At 44.2% G+C, this 22,180-nt stretch overlaps 1 protein-coding gene across 1 annotated transcript; it reads left to right on the top strand.

The window, feature by feature from the left end:
• The first annotated feature begins 1,078 nt into the window (after positions 1 to 1,078).
• Positions 1,079 to 21,600, top strand: SDHA (succinate dehydrogenase complex flavoprotein subunit A). Its single transcript, XM_061563230.1, has 15 exons — positions 1,079 to 1,186; positions 4,032 to 4,130; positions 4,968 to 5,129; positions 6,526 to 6,669; positions 8,298 to 8,462; positions 10,170 to 10,318; positions 11,256 to 11,380; positions 12,575 to 12,743; positions 13,187 to 13,382; positions 14,046 to 14,217; positions 15,966 to 16,084; positions 16,514 to 16,625; positions 18,069 to 18,199; positions 19,221 to 19,334; positions 20,146 to 21,600. The coding sequence occupies exons 1-15, from the start codon at positions 1,133 to 1,135 to the stop codon at positions 20,230 to 20,232; spliced, it is 1,998 nt and encodes a 665-aa protein (XP_061419214.1). The 5' UTR covers positions 1,079 to 1,132; the 3' UTR covers positions 20,233 to 21,600.
• Positions 21,601 to 22,180: the final 580 nt, after the last annotated feature.

Raw genomic sequence — 22,180 nt, forward strand, 5'->3', positions numbered from 1 at the left:
CATAGCACCTGGGTCTGATCCTTGACCTGCCAGCGAGCCTACGACACTTCATGTGGCCTCAAGATGAACCTAGCCTGGCACAAGCGCCGTGGAAAGGTCAGCGGGGACGGCGGGTTGCTTTATTACGGAGGAGTGTGCTGAGTGTGTGGGTGTGTCTGAATATGCCAGCCGAGTGGAAGTTGAATGGGTTACACGTGTTGCACAGAGCAGCTCATCACCTATCACAAGACGCGGCCTCGTCCACAGTCACACTCCAACGGAGGGGGGATTTCCCAGACTTACACAACTGCATTACCCCTATGGGAACCTCATTTGCCAGTAAAAATATGATAATTGGTTCTTTACCCTTCTATCTGGCAACAAAACTGACACCTTTTTACAAGGAGTCATGTTTGCATAGACCGCAATACCTGCAGTCATAATACAAACAAAATAACATAACTCTGATAATGTGCACTGTCGTTGAAGTTGATTGGTCCACACCCGAGACAGCTTTCCTTAGAGCCTAGTCTCATATGGGTTGGATCAGATGACGCCAAAAGGCGCACTGAAGTTGATTGGTCCACACCCGAGACAGCTTTCCTTAGAGCCTAGTCTCATATGGGTTGGACCAGATGACGCCAAAAGGCATTTTGGCGTCATCTGGTCCAACCCATATGAGACTAGGCTCTAAGGAAAGCTGTCTCGGGTGTGGACCAATCAACTTCAACGACAGTGCACATTATCAGAGTTATGTTATTTTGTTTGTATTATGACTGCAGGTATTGCGGTCTATGCAAACATGACTCCTTGTAAAAAGGTGTCAGTTTTGTTGCCAGATAGAAGGGTAAAGAACCAATTATGCATTACCCCTGTTACACAATCAATCTTACACAACTGTATTGCCCCTGTTACACAACACATCTAATTAATGTATCATTATTTACATTCAAATTTTTCCTGTTCTATCTACGAGTGGATATCTTTACAACACCACGCTTTCTCAAAAATCCCCAGTTAATTCAGCGGGCTCTGTAGGAATGACGTGAACACGATTGTGTCGAGGGTGTGTCCCACCCCCACGCTGCCCGCCGAGTTGGTACGACCCGAGGTTATAAAGAGGGGCTCGCGCTGCCTGCCGGGAGGCGCGAAGATGGCGGCCGTGCGTGGCTTCGGTGCGGCGCGCTCCACGCTCAGGAAACTCGCGGTGAGGTGGCAGACGGCGGCAAGGAGGAGGCGGTGGCGGTGGCACAGAAACACAAACGTGTAACGTCAGCACCCCCTTTTGTTTGATTAATTGTTGCCTTTAACCCGAGAGCGACGCGGTTGCGGTATCGCTTCGGCGTCCTGTGCTCAAGGTCGAGGCGGCCGGGCTGAGGGGACACGCGACCTGACGTGACCTCCCGGCTCCGTCCGCGCGGGCGCGCAGACGTTTCGGCCTGGTCCCTGTGGTCAATGTAATTTCTGTCCAAGGTTTTGCAAACGTAATGAAATGTAACGCTTTTGCTGGCAGCGGTGTCTGCCTGTGCGCGTGCTGTAGGGGAGGTTGAGGCTGGGCTGCCTGGCGGTAACTCGCGCGACGCGGGTTCGACTCCGGCGTTCGCCACGTCATTGAATTTAATGCAATTTAATATACACAAGAGGGTACATATACAATTGTATCGTAGTTCTGAAGTCTAAATTGCAGCTTTGTCGTGTCAAAATGGAAATGTAACTAGCTTAAAAATGTGATATTTCTGTACTGTACCATGATTATCTGATACGTGTGTACAGTATATTGCAGCGTGTAACCCCACGCCTGTGACCCCAGTGTTCATTTAATCAATTATAAACCAACTTGGGAATGGTCAAACACAATGTATCTGCTTGGCATACTATCAATGTCGTCTGCGATTCAACTCAAAAGTATTTGCAATGCTGTTACCCTTGGACTCGAATACGTTCTGATCACCAAAATGGCTTTGAGCCAAAGCCCTAACGCATCATTAACGTTGTTCTCCATCTATGAGAACAACGATTTGGATTGAGGGACAATCCAGCATTAATCAAACACCTTCAAAAAACGTTGCACTCATTCGGGATATGAGGGTATGCCAGAGAGAGCAGTCAGTCGTGCAGGAGGTTATGAAACCGGCTGCTTTAAAACCGGGAGAGATGTGGTCGAGGAGATAATTCTGAAAGGAAACTTGTCGCAGTCTTCTCTGGGTGGTCATGTGCTGCCATGGATCAACAGTACAACGTATTCCCGTGGGTAACGGTGGCATTGAAGATGATGATGATGAACAGGTGGTTACACGAAGCGCACCCAACTTTGCTTTCAAATTTCAGGGGGATAAGTGCGTATTATAATCCTGAGAATATGGTCATTTAATCAATTGGCGCTCTTGTAAGGTGGGCAGCAAACTTCTTGAGAGCTGCGTCATAGGTGGCTGCTCGATTTAATGAGACGTGGATTTGCTTTGAGCATCATGTGAGCGATAGGCATGCGTGCCTTGCTGATAACTTAATTAAATTGCGCACCTCTGAGAGCTTGGCACCGGGATGACCTCTAGAATAGGCAGGGCACGAGCCTGACAGATTAGGTTGTTGTTTTGCCAGGAGTGGTGAAACACGAAATTGAATCACAGGCACAAGTAGAAGAGTCGTTTTTATATTTAAATTATCAACAACAAAAATGAGTTTGTATAATTGTTGGAAAATTTAGACTTTCGCAACGTTATTACATGCTTTTATCGTCGCAGACCTGGATGCTGCATAACAAACACTATACAAAATATGTTCTAAATTGGCGTGTTTGGACTACCGCAAACTTTGCTGTAAGAGTAAAAAAGAACAATCAAAAGTTGATCATTTAAATTCGATATAAGCCTGCGATGATGACCGCATCCATTCTCGTGGCCGCCTCGAGCACGTAGACCTCCACAATGCTCGCGTGCACTGTAGAAAGTTATGCAAACACGTTGAGGAAAGCATTTCAGTTTGTCCTCAAGCACCATTCACCTCCAAAGCTGTGGGTGAGGTCTTTGGATATCAGTATTTCAGGCACGTTCCATTAACGTATGCCACTTGTAGTTGGTAGTTATATTTTGGATGTAGCTTAGAATGCGCAAATAATATATAGTTTATATATAGTTTCATTTTAATAATGTTCTCTTGAATAATGTGCTGTATGCATTATTTATAAGTATATTGTCTTTGTGAATGTGAGAGCCATAACCTGTTTTGCACAAAAGGGCATACGCTATAATGGGACAGAATAAAAATGGCAATAATTCTGTATTTTTCTGTGATTGGTTTGATCATGGGTGGTAAGATTAAATCATAAATCAAAAACTAGATAAAAAAATATATTTAGCCATATATAACACGCCTCAAAGGGGTAGCTGATTATTTTTTGTATCCAGTTTTAGTCCAGATGACTGCATTCAACCTGTTTTCTCTCATGCAAAAGACGAATGTGGGATGGTCCTCGGTGACCCCTTTGGCCCATGTTTACTGGCTCGCCTGGGTAGCATGATGGATCATGAGCCCATCGCAAAGCAAGCAGGGATGTTTGTAATTGTCATCATTCTCTTCACAGCTGTGCTGCATTAAGTGTTCAGTTGGCTGTTCATTTGTGTGCACTTCACTGTTCAAACATTGTTTTAAGCATCCTGATATACTAATTCATGTGTGTGTTCAAGCCAAATGTTTTTTAACACCTTACTCTAGTTAATACAAATATGCCAACAACTGTTATTGTAACACATTTTTAAGACACCTGTTTTGTAAAAAAAAATGTCTGGTTTAGATTGCTAACATTGTTTATATTTATTTCACAGCTGTAACATTGGTATATATTTTTTAACCAGGTAAAGTCTTGATTTTGCCGTTTACATATTGATATTCTCGTTGACTGTCTACCTTATTTGTAGTGAATATAAATGCGTATTTTCATAACCTTGGTCATTAAAAAACTCTAAGCCTAGCTTGAGTAGATGATAAATGAGAAGAATACCTAAGGTTTCATGGTTACATCCTGCAAGAAATACAACGCTTTTTGTCCATTGTAGAATCCAGCAGTGGGACGGTCAGTAAGTGTCACCAGCACCAGAAACTTCAACTTTACCGTCTACGGCAAGAAAGATGCCAAGGCCAAATCCTCTGATGCGGTAAGCAATGTTCTTGGTAGCTTTGACATTGTGTGTATGGTGATTAATATGGTGAGGTATGGTAACCTAGACTGTCACGGTTCTATGCCAATTAACTCTTTGGCATTCCAGTTTATGTCCCTGTGGTAGTTTCTTAGGACACCACACACAAGTGGGTCTCAACCCACTTGTGTACGGTGCCTAAAATAAGTAGCTGTGGTGCCAGGAAGTTGGGTGTGCATATAGGTAATTGTGTAAGGATTTTGATATCCCTAAAACACTGTAATCATCACCACCCATGATCAATCAACTGCTGGATGAAGGCCTACCCAAGCTATCACCATCTCTCACATTCCTGCGATGTAACATTCTATCTAGCATGTGCGCACAAGCTCGTTTCATCGCTACATCGTTAGTCAACCACCGCCATCATAACGTGTCTTGCCCGAGCCTGCTTTATTTGATCTTTTTGACTGTTATATGTAGATTTGGCTATTAAGAACAATGCATTATTCGTGTGTTTAATTTCTGAGCGTTTAAAAGTCAATGAAATTAGGTTTATGTCCTTTAAATGTTATTTATACCCATATTGTTGGGGATAAATGGTGCATAACTTTTTTCATCGAAATAGGGCCCTTTTTTTTTAAATGTACAATGTTTTTTATCTTGTAAATGCACAGGAGGGTGTGATAGTGGGAGGGTATATATGTATGTTGAACTTCTTTCACACCGTACGTAGTCAACCATGCTAAGTGCGGGGGAAAGACAAACTAAACACAAAAGCAGTTCTAAAGAAATGAGTTTTCAATCTAGGGTGGTAACGAGGAGTGTCTGTTCGCAACTTTGCCCGTGCAACAGATCTCGCGCGAGTACCCCGTGGTCGACCATGAGTTCGACGCGGTGGTGGTGGGTGCCGGCGGCGCGGGGCTGCGTGCCGCCTTTGGCCTCTCGGAGGCCGGCTTCAACACGGCATGCGTCAGCAAGCTTTTCCCCACGCGTTCCCATACCGTCGCCGCACAGGTGCGTTACTGTCCAATGCCACCAGCGCAACGCTACTGCTGTGTGTCCTTGAAATAACTTGGGCGGATAGACCCTCTCCTGTACACCGTGGGTTTCTTTTGGGAGCCCCTAAATATCGAAAATCTAGAATATCGCACTCCCAAAGCTAAACGTTTTAACAGTGCGCAAAGCAAGTGATTTATAAGCCGTGTCTCCACACTGTTTTTATAGCTTTATTTTGGTGATTTCGAAAATGTATGGTTAAGCCACGTTTGTTGTAATTCGGAGTTAGCCTGATAACTTAATCTAAATTGTCTTATGGTTATTATTGTTAGACTTGCATGCCATTGGGATTTTTGCACACAGCGTTGATATACCGTGCTTTTTTCTGGAAGATTTTACTGTTTTTCCTGGATGTTTCTGTTGCACGTCGTCACTTTAAAGGTGTTCTTTGTTCATGTTTTGTTTGTTGCGGTTGCACCCGAGTCAAGAGCCTCATGGCTCACAGGGCTATACCTAACAAATGAAAACTGAAAAAAATCTGAAACTGCAGATGCGTCACGAACCAGGCAGTCTTAGTTTAGTAGAAGGTAAAAGATAAGGACGCAGCCCTGCAATGACTTTTCATGCTACTGCTAGCAGAAAGGTCTCCACTAGAGCGAACTCTAGAGAGAGCCCCTTACAGGGTGTTTTGGCCTGCTCTTCCACAAGGCCCAGTTTAGTACTGTACAGTACTATAGCATTGGATTGTACTTTCCAGAATTGCTTTTTTATCGTTGGTTTCATGGAGGCTCGCTCACTCCATCCCTGAATTAGTCCAGTGTTTCGTGGACCCAGTATTGTCGTTGCGGCTGTTACCTTCTCTTTGGTGTAAATAGTGCTCATGTGCACACAGGAGTGCAACAGTCTTCTGTAGAGGGAGGAGTCGAGCATCTTGTTGTTGATCAGAAAAAAAAACATTTTTGTTGATTCCCTTGTTTCAGTTAATCTTTTTTAAGTATAAGGATTTATTTGAAAATAAAAACAAGTACTGAGTAATCATTTATTGTGCAGTTATGGAGCAACACTTACCACATCATACAACCTTTGTGTGAGAGTGATGGAAAAGCGACATTTGGGTTAACTGTTTCTGTAAGGAAGAGGAGGAGGGATTTTAAAATAGTACCTTGTGCACTATTTCACGTTTGAAAATGTTGATATTGTTGAACACTTATATTTGGATTACAAGCAGTATAGATAATTTGTACAGGGTGAAGTGCATCTAATATAGCGATTTGTGTATGAACTGTGCATACCCCTTTATCAACTTTTTCTAAACGGACCTCTGATAATATGGCAATAAAAAAGTCTAAAATCGTGGACCTTGGCGCCGCGGTTAGGGCTGAACGGCGCGGCACGTGTGCTCGTGTGTCTGCAGGGCGGCATAAACGCTGCGCTGGGCAACATGGAAGAGGACGATTGGCGCTGGCATTTCTACGACACGGTGAAGGGCTCCGACTGGCTGGGAGACCAGGACGCCATTGCTTACATGACGGAGCAGGCACCCAAGGCTGTCATTGAGGTGTGGAGCAGTTGTGCGTCCGCGTGTGCGGTGTCGCGGCTAGCGTGCTGCGCTACGAACCCGTTCGATACCCGCTCACTGCCAATACCGGGGACGATTATCTGAACTGGTCCTCGGCCTCTCCTAGGTCGACTCAGCCTCAAATGAGTACCTGGTGCGGTGTGTAAGCATCGCCACTCGGTCGGGCGTGGTGCTGGCCACCCACCCCCCTCGTGTGCCGTGCCGGCCTTCATAGATGCTCGCTAACAGCGCTTGCCCCAACAGTCTCTTAAGGTTATACAGGGGGTCTTTGTCTTTTCTGAGGTAAAACAAAAAAAAATCCAAGTGCTGACGGTTTAATAGGACTTTGATGTCTCTCAACAATTACGTTTCAGTTGGGAGTGCCATTTTTCTCCTTAATTATGTTTCAAAACCAACATGTTATTTTGGTCTGTCACAGTTACAGTAGGGCTATTGGCATCGTCATGAGATGGAATAATGCGTAAAAAATTATACGAGAGCAGTGCATCACCCTGTGATAGAGAATGCTCCGCGTTGGGAGCAATCAAAGAATAGTTTTGAAACCTCTTCAAGTGAAATCTTAATTTTGGAGCTTTCGTGACTGTAGGAATTATTCTTTGGTTTTTTCGGTAAAGTCACGTATAAAGATAAAATAATAAATTATTAAAGAAAAACTCTTCAAGTGACTTCTTATACACACGAGGGGGCAGCACTTACCCAGTCACCCTGCTGCAGAAAATTTAAGTAAACAAATGAATGCAATATTTTTTTCATGCCATCGGAAGTAACCAGGCAGAAACAGTAAACTTGCTGACACTTGAGAATCTGGTTTGATGACAGACTGGCTACTGCATGTGAACCCAGAACCTCAGTCATGCCAGCTCTGTGCTCTAAAATTAAATTAAATTTATGTTGCAAGTATTTAATTTAAAATTAGTGTGTTTTATATTCTTCTCACCGAATGCATGGGTTATTCTCAGACGATTTTGTATTTAGTGCCATAGTTTATGAATATTGACATACATTTTATTTTCGCTTATGTGTTTTGCTGATATTATTTTTCCAACCCTTAATTTCTAAATGTGTTTCTGGATACAAACAGACCAACAAACATATATTATGTAGCAGGCCTACAACAATAACAATCTTGATTTGAAGCTTTCGTGACTGCAGGAATCCATACTCTTTGGTTCTTTCGGTAAAATCACGTAGGTAGACAAAATAATTGCTCACGACGTTTCGATCGCAATGAAAGCGACTGTCTTCAGGTGAGAGGAAAAGAATGATGACGATCGCTTGTGTTGCGATCGAAACGTCGTAGTTTTTTGTTATTTCGTTATTTTCTTTGAACCTATCTACGTGACTTTACCGAAAGACCCAAGGATATGAATTCCTGCAGTCACGAAAGCTTTAAGTCAAGATTTCATATCTAATTATAATACAAACGAGATGTCAAAATGCTAAACATATATATGTTCTCGAATTGAACTGTGACCCCCACTAGTAACAGTGGCTTTACTAACTTGAACAAATGAATCTCTACATGTCTGTTTTTCAGTGCCTTTTGTTATCCCCATAAAGCTGTACTGCACACGTCTATAAATGAAATGCACTGCTTTGACCCGTAGCTGGAGAACTATGGAATGCCGTTCAGCCGCACGGACGACGGCAAAATCTACCAGCGTGCCTTCGGAGGGCAGAGCCTGAAGTTTGGCAAGGGAGGCCAGGCCCATCGGTGCTGCTGCGTGGCCGACCGCACCGGCCATTCCCTCCTGCACACCCTGTATGGACGGGTGAGCCCACTCACGACCCCCTCTCTGCCTCGAGGTCTGTCCAGGCCCCCAGGCGTTAGGTGCAGAGATATTCTAAAGTAATGTAAAGTCCATTATCATTGGACTTCTGAATGAAGGCCACTCTACATACATTCATGGGGGTTGTTTGACCATACTTTGTCAATGCTGGTTAATGTGGGTTGATGAAGCCAGAGTGGAGAGGGCCAGTTCATAGTGCACACACCAGTGATGTTAACCATGGCTGCAAATCAAACTCTGGTCGCTGGATTCGTCGCGCAAGTGCGCCACACCAACCAGCTGATCGCAGCGTTACCCTTATATCAGAGTTCAAGGACATAGCGTGGAACGCTTGATGACTGTAGGAGAATTGCACTCTAAGGTTGATTTACAGTATTGCATAGTTTGCGTGTATGTGTAATATACAGGACACGGCTTAAAGGTTTAGAAAAAGACATGTGTTAAATTTTCTTTTACTGTATTGTTTTGGTGCTCCTGTAAAAAAACCTAAATAGCATTACACACATGGGGCATTTGTTCTCGGTCATTCCTGTAACGTCTCTGAAGGCTTTCCAGTTTTATATACATGAGAGCTACTCGGGCTGTGAATGGACACAATGTTTGCTGGGTGGGATTATAAACGCTTTGTTCCTTTGCACTCATGCGCTGGATACAAATATGCGGTTACGTGCCAATGTCATGGCCATATTGGCCAATCGCTTTGGGATATATGACCGCCCCGAAATATTAAAAATGAGGCCACCGTGTCAGGAAACTCTGTTCTGGCAGGTTGACAATAACAAAAACTGCACGTTGTTGCAGGCATAAACTGCTTTTTAGTGCACTATGTAGTCGTACAAACCCCAGTAAATACAGAAATATACATTTGAAGTAAAACCTTTCTCTTTTTTTCGAACTTAACACTGCTGTCGACTGAATTAAGACAATAAATACTGTTTCACATCTCCAGGGAAAGAGTTATATATTATATCAGGCTGTAACTTAATACTGTTCCTACCAACTTGCAAGTTACTGTTGGGAGTAGCGATCATGCAGAGCCATGATGTGGTTACCACAAGGCTGATGCAGGTGCTGTCTATTTTTGGGCACAAGGCAGGTTCCATCTTGTGCTATATTCATCCTGCATATGAAAGTCGACCCCTGCCCGTGTTTCGGGTTACATGTTGTGTTATGAGAGTAGCGTGACCCAAAGCTGGCTTACCGGTGATATAATGTACGCAAGGAAACACTTTGTCGGTGAGAGAAAAGTAAAAATAAACTCATAGAATAATCGGTTTTAGCCGAAAAATCACACCAATATGCATGTCTACAGAAGTATTAAAATTAGCGATAATAACGTGACCTTCAGAGCCACAGAAAGATTACTTCATGCCACATGGCATGATGATACCATCACTTTGGCTGAAAAGGCTTATCCATTTAGGGCTGATTTTGGGCATCCCTGAGATAAATTTTACCAGTATAATCAAGGGTATGTCCCTAATAGCAACACAACCTGTTCCGTAAATGTTGTTTATACTGAATCATCTTCATGGGAGTTATCCTGACCCCCTGTCACAGATATACGAATAGAGTAAACACATTCACGCTTTGAACACAAGTTGTAAAACATTGAAAATTACAAAAACAATGTTTGTAGCAACATGTAAATATAACAATGCCGTGGTTGTCATTGTGTCATGGTGGCAGTCCCTGCGATATGACACCAGTTACTTCGTGGAGTACTTTGTGCTGGACCTGCTGATGGAGAACGGCGAGTGCCGGGGAGTGATCGCCCTGTGCCTGGAGGACGGCTCAATCCACCGAATCCGAGCGAACCACACAGTGCTGGCCACCGGGTAAAACCCTGCTGCTGTAAAGCCAATGTGCAGTGTAAACATTCGCAACTCAGACGCTCGCGCAAGAACGGTCGTATAAAATCGCTCGCGATTTCTCGTTAACAGCTGTTTTGAAAAACAATTCCATTCTGCTGTAAATTCTGCCTTTAAAACTATCTGTTGTGCTGCTAGTGTTAAGTCTTCTATACCATTTTTTCACGTCTTTGTTCTGTAAAAAAATCATTGTGACTCCCAGTCGTTTGGAACCTCATGCAATATATTTAATCACGACTGATTTAAAGCAAGGATATCGATTAATTATGCTTCAGAGGTTGTGCATATATTGTTATGTTGTGAATTTCACATTATTCAATAATGAATACAATTACAGGAGAAACACCTTTTACCCACAACACTATTACACGTGAATCCTCGTGTATCTGCCGGAGTTCTAGGGTATGCAAGAACTCCGGTTATCCACAGCCTTACTCTTCCTATAATCCGCAATTCTCCATGGTTTTTTTTATCTATTTTTGGGACGGCTTCCTATTTGCAATATTCTTGGCTAATAAGAGGAGTCGTGTGGAAAATTCACCTTCTCTGCAATGTTATCTGACAGACAAGTGGAGTAAAACTGTAGATAGCCCTGCAGATAATCGGGTCCGTGACGTTGGTTCCCCACATCACCACAGATAAGAGGAGTTCTGTATGTCCAGGGGTCGGCAATCTGCGGCTCTGGAGCCGCATGCGGCTCTTGAAGGACTGCTTCGTGATGTTATTTATTAAGCAACAGTCTCGTATACCACATGCATTGCAGCTTTTGAAATATCGAGTTTTTTTTTACCAAATAAGAAGAAAATCGCCATTGTTATTTTGGTTGCCGACCCCTGTGCACAATCGACAATCCCTTTCTGCATTGTGCGGCACACGTTGAGTGTTTTTTTTCTTGCACCTACAGTGGCTACGGTCGAGCCTTCTTCAGCTGCACATCTGCGCACACCAGCACGGGGGACGGCATGGCCCTGGTCACACGAGCAGGACTGCCGAACCAGGACCTCGAGTTCGTGCAGTTCCATCCCACAGGTTGGTACACACCTCGTGCTGCCTGTGTTGAAGTAAACCTGGAAAGTTGTCTGGAGGAAGAAGAAATACCACGTTACACTTTGACCCTTGTGTGTGGGAAGACTGCTTAAGTTCACGTGCTTTTGCTATGTAGCTTCTGAAGTGTTTTCTGAAGAAGCTCCCAGCATCTTGAGTGAAATTTTGGACACGCAGTACAACCAGAAATCACATTGGAGAGCTAATTCAACAAAAAATATCACTTTAATGCTCCGAGTTTTTCCAAAAAGTGTCTGAAATTTGATCGGCTTTCTTACCATGTCTACGAGCTACTGTGTTGACATGAAGTTGTGCGGTTTCAATGTTTGAGCGCATAGTCTGAGCTTTGGCCACTAGGGGGCGGTCATGCACCACAGCCACCATTTGGCATGGAGCTCTGAAGATTTGGAAGGATTTCAGCTGTCCTGGTGTGAAAATTATTTGTTTTGCTAGAGAGCTGTTATTCTTTCACTCGTTACACACAGCCCAGTTTCACTTTAACTCACTTGGGTATTCATTTTAAATCACTCGTCAAGTTATTGGTGTCCAACTGATTGACAGAAGCAACCTCCATACGAGGTTAACATTCTAGTTCCTCTCATGTATTTAATCAAATGTGTTCTCAATTGTGCCATCTGTGTCATGTTATGAGATTAAGATTAAATTCTGGTCTCTTGCAGAGCAGGGCATCACCCCATGTTAGGGAACAACTTGGAGAAGCAGATATATATAATAATAATAGTTCAATTTATAACGTGCGCAAATTTGCAGACTTAGTGGCCGCAACTCAGAGGCGGAACTACATCTGAGAGTCCTTTTAGTGACCTCTGGCACACACATTAGGAGGCAGTACTCGCCCACCCCGTTTGCTAGAGTCATGTTTATCACATAACAGACTTTTTTTTTTCAGCTGGAATTTAACTATAATTAAGTGCTGAACCAAATTGTATGTGATGTGTTTTTGTGCAGTGATTGGTAACCAGGCTGATGGCATCAACTCACTACTCTTGAGAACCCAGGTTGACTCACAGGCGGCCGTTGGATTCAAACACAGAATCTTCAGCAGTGCCAGTTTGGCGATCTGCCCTCTGAGCCACCATGCCACCTTAATATCTAACATCTTACGTGAATGCATGTCTGATGTTTCTTCACTCCACCCCCTTGTCTTTTAAATTGCAGGAATCTACGGCGCGGGCTGCCTCATCACAGAGGGCTGCCGCGGCGAGGGTGGCATCCTGATCAACAGCGACGGCGAGCGATTCATGGAGCGCTACGCCCCCAACGCCAAGGACCTGGCCTCCCGTGATGTGGTCTCGCGCTCCATGACCATCGAGATCCGCGAAGGGCGGTATGACCCCCATCGCTCACCGCATCCAGCCTCTTCTCCCCCCCCCCCCCGCGATGACTAGCATAGTGTACGTTGTGTTGCGTCGCTCGGGAAGTGACGTGTGCACAATTAGAGTTGAAATCACCAAAAGTCAACCTCCAAATCGTTAGGTTAATTTAAAAAATGGGCCGAAAATTGTACGATTGTATTTTGTCCTTGAGCCTTGTTTGTGCTAAAAGTGCAATAGTTTAAGCAATTTATTGTAATTGGTTAAACCAAATGTTACAAAAATTGCTCTTTATTATCAAGTCAAAAGATTGTGCCAAAAGTCAACGTGCATTCTACCGTCAACCTGAAAACCCTGAAATTTCTGAAAGCATTCTCTCTTTCCCTCTTCTTTGTCTGGCTTCTGCCTCCTTCTGTCCTCTTAACCTTTAACCCCTATTTCCCCCATGGTGCAACAGGGGCTGTGGGCCAGAGAAGGACCACGTGCACCTGCAGCTGCACCACCTGCCCCCGCAGCAGCTGGCCATGCGGCTGCCCGGCATCTCGGAGACGGCCATGATCTTCGCTGGCGTGGACGTCACTAAAGACCCCATCCCCGTGCTGCCCACCGTGCACTACAACATGGGTGGCATCCCCACCAACTACAAGGGCCAGGTGCCGTTGTTATGCTTAATTAATAAAACAGGCCCTGTGATTAAGTGTATGTACACATGACAAACCCAGGCTTTCTGTCGACGCCCCCAGTCAACCTTCACTCAGTGTGGGGTTGCTTGTTACCCTCTGCTGCTCACCTCTCCCCCCATTGGCTGGAACTCCTTCCCCCAGTCATCTGTGCTGTCGACTCCCTGTCACTATTCAAGCACAGGCTCTCAAGTCCTTTGTTTTTACCTCAGCCTATGAATGGCTGCCCCTGCAAAATAATTGTTCACATTGTTTCTCTTCAACACCTTGAAATGTAGCCACATTTAGATGCTATATCCAGTTTGTTTTATAATTTATGTTATGTTTTGTTCATTTGTTTTGTATGAAAGTTATCAATCACAGTGTCACCAAGAAAGTAAATTCTGCTTTGATGACCATAAGTGGATGCTTATTTCGGAATTATCACTTTCGACCCTCACCCAATGTTCTGATTGAGAAACCACACATTCACACAACTGTGTCACTGAGCTCCATTATACATCTACAACCAGATCACTCGCAAAGAAGAAACACATCCTTAACAAGCTCGCACTTGCAAGTGTCACGGCATGCCTGCTTTAGAGCCAGCGAAAGACAATGATTGACCAGAGGCGTGCGGTGGCCGCGCTCGTGTAGGTGCTCACGCGCAAGGACGGCCAGGACCGCGTGGTGCAGGGCCTCTACGCATGCGGCGAGGCCGCCAGTGCCTCGGTGCATGGCGCCAACCGCCTGGGCGCAAACTCCCTGCTGGATCTCGTCATCTTCGGCCGCGCCTGCGCGCTCACCATTGCCGAGCTCGCCAAGCCCGGTAAGCCGTAGGACACTGAACACGTATGTACTATGTTGAACATCCTTCTCACCGTACGTAGCCAACCGTGCTCATTGGAGGTACGGGGGAAAGACAAACTAAACACAACAAGCAGTTCTTAAAAAATGAGTTCTCAATCTAGGTTATTTAAAAGTGCATAGCTCCAGTGGCTTCCTAATATCAGAAAGAAGAGCATTCCAGACGGCCGCAGAGGCGCATTTGAACGCGCGCGATGCGGTGAGCGGCGCTGTTCGATGACTAGCCAAAAGCCGCTGCGACGATGACCGGAGTTCGCCTGATGGTTTATGTTCCTTGACGAGATCGGAAAGGTATCGTGGTTCATTTGTGGCAAACACTTTGTGTGGAATGAGTGTGAGCAAGCGGGGAGTTAGTGTGTCTTGATAAGAATCATTCTCTGGGCTCTTCAGTGAGTCGCTGTGATTTGAGATTGCTGTTTAGCTGCCGAAGCACGGCATCATGGCTGGAACACAGAAGTCCGACCAGTGGAGGTGGGCTGCAGAGGTTTTGTGGCAACATCTACAACCAGACTGCTTAGAGACCTGGGAATTAAGGGCCAGAGCCAGCGTTCGGCAATCAAAGCTGTATCGGAGGCGGCAGAAGGCAGCAGTCAGTGGCTCTGGATGAAGAGGAAAGACCCCAGCTGGGCCCCAAAGTGAGAGGGCCAGGAGGTATGCAGTCAACAATGCTTGACTCAGGGAGGAGGACGCCCCTGCCATGCATAGTCCCATGGGATGTTGGCTACCAACAACAAGGCAACTCCTATGACTAATTGGGAATGGGACGCAAGCGTAGGATTGATCACCCTGTCGCTGGCCGCCTTTGGGGAGGGTGTATAGTATGAAAGGCCAAAACACCCTAGGAACCAAAGGGTCACTACTGACGATGCGCTCCCCAAATTTCACCAGGCTCACTGTTCATGAACTCTTGGAAGTGCTTGCACAAAGGATAGTAACATCTCATCCTGTGTTCTTTGGAATCTGAGCAAGCGGGGAGTTAGTGTGTCTTGATAAGAATCATTCTCTGGGCTCTTCAGTGAGTCGCTGTGATTTGAGATTGCTGTTTTATTAGATTAGATTCGTTGATCCATGATATTTTTTTAGCATTGTGGTGCATATAGCGTCTGTAGTGGCTACAGGATTCTGGAATCGGAATAACGATATCCTAGCTGCACAATTCACTTATACAACTAATATAATTTAAAATTTATATAAGCATTAAAAGTCATAGTTTGTCACATGCAATACATGTAAAATGGGCTTATAAATGTATTTAAATCGGTGATTCATTGTTATAAACCTAATATTCAATAACAGATTAATGTAGATGCTACATTTAGAAGCCAGAGATGGAGGTGGACTTGAGTAGTGACTTACTATTAGCAAGCAAGTGCATCATGTTTACTCAAAAAACGCCTTCAAAGTTCTAGTTTTGCAGACTTAGATTGCATATTTTCAGCCTGAACATTAGCCCAAAGGACGATTCATGAGTTGAAAACATTGTAAAATATAGTGCATGCGGGCAAGCCGTCATTTGCTAATTGTTTTGGACCTTTTGAGTGTTACCACAATTGCTAAGCCATTCTAAACATCACAAAATGCCCTTGGCTCTACAATTCATTGTATGTTCAGAGAGGAAGGAACTAATTGTGAGGTGTACCTAGCCAATCGTTGTGTTGTAAAGATCATTGTCACGAAGAAACACCTGTGTGTGTGTGTTTGCTGGCCCAGGTGAAGCGCTGGCCCCTATCAGCCAGAGCGCCGGAGAGTCGTCCGTGGCTAACCTGGACAAACTGCGTTACGCTAACGGGTCCGTGCGCACCTCCGAGCTGCGTATCAACATGCAGAAGGTAGGGACGTCCGCTTGACTGAACCAAAATTATCCGTAGTGTGTGGATACATGAATTAACGTGAGCAAAGGTATATCAAAGTGGCGCGGTGCAAGTTGTGATTTGTCAAGTCAAATGTTAAAAAAGATACATTTTCATCAATAAATGTAACTAGCAGAGGCTTGTCTTGCATTAGTAGGATTTTTCTAAATTGTTATATCGCAGGACCATGCGAGATGTAAATTGATCACGGCTGATGATTCATTATATGATCTTTCATATAAGCACCTGACTCCTTCCAAAAACTTTGAAGAAAAAAACACGTAAAAAATCAGGTTATACCTGCCATATTGCTAACCGTCCATTACTATCAAGACATTTAATCACCGAGTGTGTCGTGCTTGAGTGTGTCGTGCAAACCCCCGCCCTGTCTACTCGATGTACCCGCAGACGATGCAGGCCCACGCAGCCGTGTTCCGCACGGGCCCTGTCCTGGAGGAGGGCTGCAGGCAGCTGAGCAGCCTCTACCAGCACGTGCACGACCTCAAGACCTTCGACAGAGGTCAGCCGCGCGTCACTTGAGTCCCGGCGTCTTTGCGCGTTTGTGTGTACGAGCTCACGTGTGTGTGCAGCCATCGTGGCTCGTAGCCAAGCCTGTAATGGAAAGCAATGCACAAGTTTTACTTTTGCACGGCTCAAGTTGCGTGAAACAAAGCTGGGTTGGAACATTGCTACAGTTCATCATGAGTTAACTCCCCCTATTGACAGCATGAATCATTTTTTTTTTCAATTTAGTGAAGTTGCGTGTAAATAGTTGTCCTCTTAGAGTTTGGCACCCTTTTGATAACTTGCCTAGTCTTGATTTGGTTGCTTGTGTATTTGGGTGAATTCTTTAAAAAGCTGCACTCCTGCTGTTCATAGCGCAGTAATCAGAAGGTGGTTTCATTGCACACACGAGCAATAACGGACTCTGGGGAGGCGGGAAAACTTGAGTAGACGCTGGTGTGAACATTGTGAATGTCACACATGTTACAAGGTTATTGTTGTTCAATTATACAAGGCAGCATTTAAACAGGTGTGTGTGTGTACGGTTTGTGTTGCAAGTCAGAAAGGGCTTGATGCAATGGGGCCATGATGTTGTTTTGAGTCTTCAAGTTTGGCTGTTGTTACACTTTTACACATTGGCAAAATAAAGAGACAGTCTTGCCCTGTCCATTGGGAAGCCCAGTCGCTGGTAACAGTGAACATGAATGCTTGTAAGTGTGAGGCCGTTGGTGGTAGTCTTAAAGATGTGATGATAGATGAGAACAGGAATTTTCTTGCACGTGCTTTAGCCTTTCAACCCCGTGGTGTGACAAGGTTTGGGTTTGTCTATTCACACGTCAGCAGATGGCGTTGACGTCGTATTATGCAGTGCTTATCTGCCTTGTATGTGCAAGTCGATTACATTTATCAGTTGTGTGTGTGTCAGTGATCCTGATGGCTAAATCTGGTAAAACCGTGAAAAAAATATAGAAAATAACTTCAGCCACTCAGACCATATGTAAATACCTTCATAAAAGTGGCACCATTCTTGTTTGGCTGGTCAGGCAGCTGCTGATGGTGTAATTTGTCCTCGTGTAAACTCTGTTGGTGACTGGGGAACGCTGAAAGTTGAGCAAGACAAACAAGATCCATCCTGCCTCTTTGACACGTCTCTCTCTGGGACAGTCGGAAACAATTTACGGCCTCTACATCTGCTTTTCCTCATCCCAAGCTGTGCGGTGCTTTTAAATCTTGCGTCATTTTAAAAATAATAATTGAGAGAGTAGGTGCAAGTAAGAGACGACATTTCTTCAATTCGCCCATGAATTCTCAAAGCTCCAGCAGAGGGCATGCGAGTTAGCCAGGCAGCGTGCAGGTGTTGAGAGTCAACTGCCCTTTGAATACACTGTAAAGTTAGTAAATGAAACCAACACGGGGGGGAACGTGCTTACCGAGTGCGGCTTTGCGACGGCTCCGACAGGTATCGTGTGGAACACGGATCTGGTGGAGACCCTGGAGCTGCAGAACCTGTTGCTGTGCGCCATGCAGACCATCCACGGGGCGGCAGCGCGCAAGGAGAGCCGCGGGGCACACGCCCGCGAGGATTACAGCGTGAGATGCCCTCGCCTGCAGAGATAGACGCACTCTCAACTCGTCGTTTAACCCTCTCGTGCGTGAATTGTCAAAATAAGAGTCTGGGAAGTGGACACGGAGGAGCCAAAAGGGTGAATAAAGGAACACAATTGACTTGATTCCGGCGGACAAACCCCAGATTGCCAGAGGCGTCTATGTTCTCAACAAATTAAACGCAGAATACAATGACAGATCGGTGCAATGCAAGTTGCTCTCCACTATTGCCAAAAAGAAGGCAAAACCAGGATTATTACCATATCATCTCGGTCAGCGGGCAGCCGATTAATAACAATTCAGCAGTGTGTTTGGTTTAATGTGATTTTAGTTGTGAAAGCAACCCCTAGGTATGTTCAAAATGTTTAATATAATTTCATAGACGTCACATGTCTCATAGCAGCCCACCAGAGTGAACGTGATGCTCAAGCATAAAAGAGCTGCAGCAAAAAGATAAACGTGCCAAGTCCATTCACGGAGGATTACGTATTAAAACATATTTTGTGTAAGAGGAAAAACGATATCTTGAGCACAGCTGCACACAAAAAAATAAATTTCAGAACTTAATCTCATCAAATCCCTTTTCAAAGTTAATTTTAGAGTATTATACAGGATTACTGTGATGGGTAGGGTTCTGAAGCTTATCTGGACGCTTAAGAGGTTAAATAATAGCATCCCAACAGGACAGAATTAGGACAATTTAATGACGAGAGAGTGATCATGCAGCAGCTGCGTTGGAGATCACTATTTCTAAAAATAGCTGCTAGACTTATCAAAACGTTCACAATGATATACGAGCTGCAGTTGGCAAGTAAATTTAAATTCTGAAATTCATATGGCTTGAAACAACATTGCCTCAAAACCTATTGGATGCCATTGCCCCTTGTCACAGATGACTGATGTAGCTGATGACCCATTAAAAAAAAATTTTGAACGTGTTTCTCCACGTGCTCTCACACAGCTGGCGGAAGGAGTGCAAATTAACCTGCCGATGTCTGCACCACAGGTGCGGATTGACGAGTACGACTTCTCGAAGCCGTTGGAAGGTCAGGTGAAGAAGCCAATTGAGGAGCACTGGCGCAAGCACACGCTCGCCTGGGCAGAGCCGGAGACGGGCAAGGTGAGGAGAGGCTGCTGCATTGACGTTTTTAAAAAATAATAATTACATAACATTGCCAGGATATCATGGGGGACCCCTCCCTTGCCGTTATCAAAATATAAGAATAGATTTTACCCTTTCTGGAAATTAAACCGGTATTAAGATGTTAAAACACCAAACTGAAAGCTTTTGCCAGGAATCATGTCTGCATTCACCATATATACTTGTGGTGAACATAAAACATGCTCTGGTAGTATATGCATTGTCTTTGAAACTGATTGGTCCACACCAGGCAACGCATATACTACCAGAGCATGTTTTTGTTTGCATGTTCACCACAAATATATGTGGTTAATGCAGACATGATTCCATGCAAAGGGTTTCGGTTTGATGTTTTAACATCTTAACACCTGTTTTATTGCCAGAAAGGGTAAAGCCTATTCTTATATTGCCAAGATAACTTTACATTGAAGTCCTAGCTTGCTGTCTAAAATGCATTCCTTATTTAACTGCAGAATCAAGACATTTCAATATCAGGCATTTCACTCGTAACATTGGGGTGGTTGTGCAATCCGCCAAGTGACATATCACTGTCGTACGTTTATATATCTACAAATTGGGCTTGATATTGTGCGTACGTACGTACGTATGCGTGTCATGTTGCCATTCAGACGCCCAGTTAAAAATCCTTGCAGCGATTTTAATTGCGTGTTTTGCAGCGTGGTTAAGTGGATGTGGTTTATGTCTATAAAACCAATGTTGACTGCCAAGTGTAAGTTTGTATAATATAGTTCGTTTGTGATAATCGAGATGGATTTCTTGTCCTCTTTAGGTGACATTGGATTACAGACCAGTGATTGACAACACATTGGATGAAGAACATTGTGCAGCCATCCCTCCAGCCATCAGATCGTACTAAACTATGCCCCACATGCCACCTAAATTGTGACCTAAAAAAAATCACATTCATCCCGAACATTAATTTGCACCGGTGAGTGAAATAATACGTGGGGACATTTTTTCCATTTACAAATCGCGATAGCTGTCGCAAGAGCCAACATACAGAGACTGCTGGCAAATGTTCCGCTATACCAACACTTTTAATGACCCTTTCCTGTTACCTTTGCCACGTTGTCAAAATGTAGCGCACGCACACCGCGTCTCGTTTTGTTTAATTGTTCAATTGGGCGAGAGAGTCGCCTGTATTTTTTTACATGGCTTTTCTTTTTGCACAACCGCACAACGCTACATCCTTTCAATCGCAATGCGGGTAGCTTCACCGACGTACCTCAAACATTGACATTTGCATAAAACCTTTCCAGACGTTCTAACTCATGCACTGGTAGGCAATGTTTACTGTTTTCTTTAAGGATGAGCTCAGAATGTTAAAGTAATGTGCAAATGTGTTGATGTGTTGTGGGATGTAAAAGCTAGCAACAGCTTTTGAGGTTGTGTCATCTGCCAAATGCCTTTTGAGTTGATGCCACTCATCTCTGTACCCGTAGATTGGTTAATCATTTAACGTCTTCATTGTATACAACTTTATCAGTGAGATCCTTGTGTGCATTTTAAGACTGTCCAATATCCAGGAGTGTAAGTTGTCGGACAGTAGGTTTAGAATCTTCAATGACAGAAACTCGATGAGAAATTGGCCTACAGTTCAAATAATGATTGTAACGTCTCGCAATCTGTTCGCATTTCTGGTCTGGTAGTCTTCTAATTTACACTTAATCCTGCTGATTTAGTTAATGATCACATGTTCATGGTATAGCAATCTACCACCATGCTTCATACAACCTTGGAAAATGACATCAACTCACATAAATACATTGGCAAGCTTTTTATGTTTGGTATGCATAAATACCAAATTGACATTTTAAAACTCATGGGAAAGCTTCAAAAGTGTTGATGTTATTCAAAATAAGATGCATTGCACTGTATGAACTGCCGGAAATAACTTAGATTGCATGTTTGGTAGCTGTCCTATAGACTTATGACCTCAATATTTAAAACAGTGATTCATACAAATATACTTGATGTGCTTCGTTATGGGAACTACCTTAAATTATGCTCAGTAAGCAGACCGCACAAGTTTAACACTTATAGATACGTGTGCAGATTTGTCGCCACTTGTATTTGCAGTGGGGTTCTAAAGTGAAAGTCAATTCCTTCACAGTTACATCTTGCTCTACATTTAATTGTGGCTGGCTGTGTATTGGCACGTGTGTATCAATACACTATACCGTTTCATTGGTTTGCAAACTGTAAATAAATTGACACAATTGTTCCCTTTGGGTGTCTCCCCATCTATTACCCCTGTGAGCGTGTCGCGGTTTCATTACCCCAGGGTACTTAATGGATTTAACGTAAATCAACACCGACATGCATTTTTTATTTTGTTTTACAAATTGGACAATTTATAACGTTTTCAGTAATTTACTGCCAAAATCACGGTCTGTCTGAGATGCTGGATCTAACAAGCTCGCGGGTTTGCTCTCGCTGCATTTGGGGTTCATGTGGCTACCCGGCAGGTGGGCTGTGTGACGCTCCTTTGCTCTGCCAACTCGGTCCACTGACGTTCCTTTCATGCCAGCACTGCATCAATAACCTCGTCGAGTGTCCTTTGCGCGTGTTCGTCGCCGTGCGATTTACCGAGCCAAGGAAATGGAATGTTCCCATTCGTCAGTGACAGGAATATTCTGCTTCATGTTTCTGGAATGTTAAGATATCCGTGGATGAGGGGTACTTAAAAGGGGTGCTTTGAACGTAACACGTGTGTGAATGTTCATCCACGAGAGGGAGCGATAATAGTTCGCGTGCAGGTGCGAGGTGGGTTGTTACGTCGCAACTGTGAGAGGGCGACATGG

The sequence above is a fragment of the Lethenteron reissneri genome, chromosome 31 (assembly GCF_015708825.2).
Source record: "Lethenteron reissneri isolate LAM-NWPU_2019-01 chromosome 31, ASM1570882v1, whole genome shotgun sequence".
NCBI lineage: Eukaryota > Metazoa > Chordata > Hyperoartia > Petromyzontiformes > Petromyzontidae > Lethenteron > Lethenteron reissneri.

What these genes read in the sequence shown, in the direction of transcription:
- SDHA (XM_061563230.1), top strand. Translation starts at nt 1,133, where the DNA reads ATGGCGGCCGTGCGTGGCTTCGGTGCGGCGCGCTCCACGCTCAGGAAA. An exon ending in CCACGCTCAGGAAACTCGCG is followed by an intron (nt 1,187 to 4,031) that starts GTGAGGTGGCAG and finishes TGTCCATTGTAG; the next exon opens with AATCCAGCAGTGGGACGGTC. An exon ending in ACGCCCGCGAGGATTACAGC is followed by an intron (nt 18,200 to 19,220) that starts GTGAGATGCCCT and finishes TCTGCACCACAG; the next exon opens with GTGCGGATTGACGAGTACGA.